This window comes from Echinops telfairi, unplaced genomic scaffold (genome assembly GCF_000313985.2).
Source record: "Echinops telfairi isolate 266 unplaced genomic scaffold, ASM31398v2 ScPeMD7_655;HRSCAF=1070, whole genome shotgun sequence".
NCBI classification, from domain to species: Eukaryota; Metazoa; Chordata; class Mammalia; order Afrosoricida; family Tenrecidae; genus Echinops; species Echinops telfairi.
In genome coordinates, this window is record NW_022104553.1 from 25,231,275 (window position 1) to 25,235,449 (window position 4,175).

Below are 4,175 nucleotides of genomic sequence, written 5' to 3' on the forward strand. Positions count from 1 at the left end.
CCGCCCGCCTGCCCTCCTTCCCTCCCGGGCATCTGACCCGCTGCCCTGTCCTTTGCAGGACCGCTCGCGCCATCAGGTGCCCGTGAACATGGCGGCGGTGATGACGCTTCTGGAAGACTGGTGCCGGGGCATGGATCTGGATATCCACAGGGCCCTGCTGGTCACGGGCATCCCGCAGGACTGTGGCCAGGTGGAGATTGAGGAGACCCTGCGCGTGTTCTTCACCCCGCTGGGCCCTTACCAGGTGGTCAACAAGATCTTTGTGCGGGAGGACAACGCCAAGGCCGTCCTGATCGAGATGGGGGAGGGCGTGAACCTGAGCACCCTCCCCCGCGAGGTCCCCGGCCGCGGGGGCACCTGGCGCGTGGTCTGCAGAGACCCCACCCAGGACGCCGAGTTCCTGAAGAACCTGCACGACTTCCTGGAGAGCGAGGGGCGCACCGTGGAGGACGTCGTGCGCCTGCTGGAGCTCAGCAGCGGGCCCCCGCGCGCCGCCGCCGCCGCCCGGAACCTGCCCCAGGAGAACTGGGCCGAAGCGCTGGGGGTGCTCCTGGGCACGGTGGTGCAGGTGGTCTTCCACATGGACGCCGAGATCCGCCACCGGGAGGAAGCCCGGGCGCTGGAGATGGCCGAGGCCGAGGCCGAGATGGCAGCCTGGGCCGCCGAAGCGGGACGGAGGGTCAAGAAGGAATCGGGGTCCGCGCCCGGGGCGGCCTGTGCCCTGAAGGCGGAGAACCCCAGCGGCTGGTACAACGGGGCCCCACAGGGGCCCCGGCCCGTGGCACCCAAGGCGAGGGCGAAGAACTCCCCCAGGAAGAAGAAGCAGAGCAAAGCCCCCAAGCAGGAGCCCATGTTCTGGAAAAAGCCCAAGGGCGGCCTGGCCAACGGCGCAGCCTGTGCGCAAGAGGCCGAAGCGCCGGAGGCCGAGGGAATGGAGACCTCAGAATGCACCCGGGCCAGCAAGAAGGCCCCCGTGAAGCAGGAGGAGGCCACCCCGAAGAAGCCAGGGGCCAAGTGTGCGCGAAAGGTCCGCCGAGACCCACCCCAGGGTGCCCCGGCCGAAGCCGAGAGCCTGGGTGGCGTCTCAGAACCAGACCAAGACGGCAGCCAGGAGGTCCCACCGAAGAAGAAGGCCATGGGATGTGGCGCAGCCAAGAAGGTGGCCCCCATGAAGAAGAAGAAGAAGGTGAGCCTGGGCCCCGTCTCCTACGTCCTCGTGGATCCCGAAGAGGCCAAGAAGCCGCCGATGAGCCCGGAGAAAGGTCTAGGCGCCAGGAAGGATGTCGCCGTGCAGAAGGGCCCCAACGACCCAGAGCCCGACCCAGAGCCCGCACCGGCGCCCACCTCGGGGTCACAGGACCCCGAGGCCGAGGGCTCTCCCCAAACCTCCAATGGCCAGAGTGATCGCAAAAATCATTTAGAGTGTGTGGCCAAGTGGATGATGTGGGAAGAGCAGGAGTGGGAGGTGGAGGAAGAACCCCCCAAGGGGGAAGAGGCAGTGGGTCCTTTGGAGGAGGGAGGCCACAGTGCACCGGAGGGGGAGGAAGAGGAGGAGGAGGAGGTGGTGGCTGAAGCTGCTGATGCCACAGGCAAGGTTCCGGAAGCTGAGAACCCCTTTCTTCCTCCTGGGAACCCCTGAAGGCCACCGTGGTGGTGGTGGTGGGGTCCTGGGGTGGGGAGGCGCAGGAGGTGGCCCCAGCAAACCCACCCACCGATCCTTTATTGTCCAGTGTCGCTGTGATGGCCTCGAGCCACTTTATCTGACCCATCTCCCTTGGGGAAAAAAAATCTCATGGGTTGGGGTTTTATTGTTTATGGGGTGGGGGGGTGTTTGTTCCAAGAGGAATCCTTGGGTTCTTAGTTCATGTCTGCCCCGCCGGACTTCGTAAGAACGGTAACTGGCTTGGGGTTTTTTTGTGTGGCGGTTTTGTTTTGTTTCTCGCCAGAATCCAGGAGGTTTTGGTTGAGCCGGGGGGACACTCGGCCAGCAGAGTGGGAGAAAGGGGTAAAAGGCTGAGAAACTGGCGCCAAGGCCGGATGTTTGTTATCCTTGAACGGAAGGGTTCTCCATTCAGCGACCTTGTTTGTGGGCAGATGTCCTTTGAAGTGGGAGGAATTTGAGGGGGAGGGAGGCTCATGGCAGCCATTTCGAAGAGCCAGGCAGACATGTTGTCCTTCCACCTTGTCAGGGCCGGGAGATCAGCCAGGAAATTATCTGCAGACCCGACTCTTGTGTCCCTCCCACGTTTCATCTGCATCTTCTTATCCATCCAGAGGTGGGAAGGTCCCAAAGACTTCCTTTGGAGGAAACAATGTCCATTAGACGTGGAAGGCATTGAGTTTTAGGATACACGATTGGTGAGGGGGGGGGGAAGGATTAAGAACAGTGGTTACCCTGGTTTCCATTTGGGGGTGAAGCTTCTTCCAGAAGCATCGGGGGAAGGGGCAGTGGGAAGAGAAGAATTGAGGCCTACCTAGGTTACCCCAATCCCCTTAGTCTTTCTCACAAGATAGCAAAAGAGGGTGGGGCAGGGGATCTTAAAGCACTTAGCTGTTTATTTCTGTTTTCTGAATAGTTGACAAATTAGACCACCATTCTAGCCGTTAAGGATGGGGAGTGGGTCAGAAGTGCAGGTAACCCCAGCCCCATATTTTTGAAATTGTACCCAAGGGAACCAACTGTCCTGGCCCCCCCCTCCCCCCAAGGGTTCCACAAAGATTGCACCCGCCTCTGGTTCTTTTTCATATATTCATCAAAAGTGGTGAGAAGTGACCACGCACCAAACTGTGCCACAGCAGACACCAAAATGCCCCTCATGTGCATAGGCTAACCTGTTGTGTTTTTTGTATAAGTCGAATTCTTGTTTTGCCACCTGCTCTTGGCCTCCAAGTGAATTTCATGTCCGTGGCGTGACTGATGAGGAAGGGAGAAGGGGTGAGCTTCAGCCTCATGCACGTCCTTGTAATTACCCCTGTGAACGCCAGGCAACCTGTCTGTACTATGCGCTCCTGCCATGCTGTGAGTGTGCTGTTAACAAGTAATCACTCCTCAATAGTTCTAGCCTTGGGGTGGGGGGTGGGAGGGTGGGGGCCTCTGTTCTGACCTCTGTTTCTGTGATCCAGAATGTGAACTGTTGGTTAGCTTTTGTTTGAGATTTAACTCTGAAACCCAAATGCCTGGGGCCACCTTTAAAGAAGAGCCGGCTGAGTTCAAGTGAAGAGGGGGAGAACAAGGTTTCCAGCTGCAGCTACGAGTCCGTGGGCACCCCACAGTTCCTGGGGCTCGTTGAAGCAAATTGGACTCGCCAGGTGAAGCCAGCCCGCAGCCGCCAGCTCCTGATTCCAAAGTCGAGTCGGCGCAGGCATCGGTGTGTTAATGGTTGTACCAAGCTCCAGTAAAATTTGAATGTCTTAGTCACAAAATAAAGTTGAGTAAATGTAGAGACGGTTTGCTTTTCTTTCTATTGGGGGGTGGGAGGTGCCCTGGAAGGCACAAATGCCTTACGCTCAGCACTTGGGCTGCCAACCAAGAGACTGGCAGGTGGAGCCCATTGAGGTGCCTTGGAAGAAAGGCCTGGTGATCCCTGGCAGGAAAATTAGCCATTGGAAACCCTGCAGAGCACGGTTCAACTCTTGACAAGTGAAGCCCTGCAGTGAGTTAGAAGGTGCATCCTGGCAACTGGTTCCCATGGTGGTAGGTGGGGAGGGAGGTTGGTCTCCCAGGCCTAGTGCACAGGGCTGTTTGGTTTGAGAGGCAAGCAGCACCCACTGCCTGAGTCGCCCAGCCAGCCTTGAGTGGTTGTCAGCCCTGGGTGGTCGTCAGCCTTCCACGGGAAGGGAAGCCACTGAAATGGCTCCGCCGGGTTGCAGTGGCCTTCCTCCGTTGTGAAAGGCTCTTCCACAAGGAGGAAGCTTCTCCCACCTTCCAGAGGTTTCCAGAACAGGTAACAGATGAAATGACCGTCGCCAGACCTGGGTGATTTTCAGCCCTGCCCGGGATCGGAATCCGTTGAAAAGGGTTCTCCTTTTGGCTGGGGCCTTTCCTCTGGTGTGAAAGGTTTTTCCACAGGCCTGGGGGGAGCTTCTCCCACCTTCCAGAGGTTTTTGGAACAATAACCGATGGCATGGCATGAAAGTAGTTACTTGTTTATCATCAAAGCAACTGGACAAGGAAA

The 4,175-nt window shown here is 58.3% G+C and overlaps 1 protein-coding gene across 1 annotated transcript; it reads left to right on the plus strand.

The window, feature by feature from the left end:
• The first annotated feature begins 40 nt into the window (after window positions 1-40).
• PNMA8A (PNMA family member 8A) lies at window positions 41-1,779 on the plus strand. The gene has a single exon (XM_004710601.3). It carries the CDS (start codon window positions 89-91, stop codon window positions 1,637-1,639), a length of 1,551 nt encoding a protein of 516 aa, XP_004710658.3. The 5' UTR covers window positions 41-88; the 3' UTR covers window positions 1,640-1,779.
• Window positions 1,780-4,175: the final 2,396 nt, after the last annotated feature.

Coding starts and splice junctions, on each gene's coding strand:
- PNMA8A (XM_004710601.3), top strand. CDS start 89: ATGGCGGCGGTGATGACGCTTCTGGAAGACTGGTGCCGGGGCATGGAT.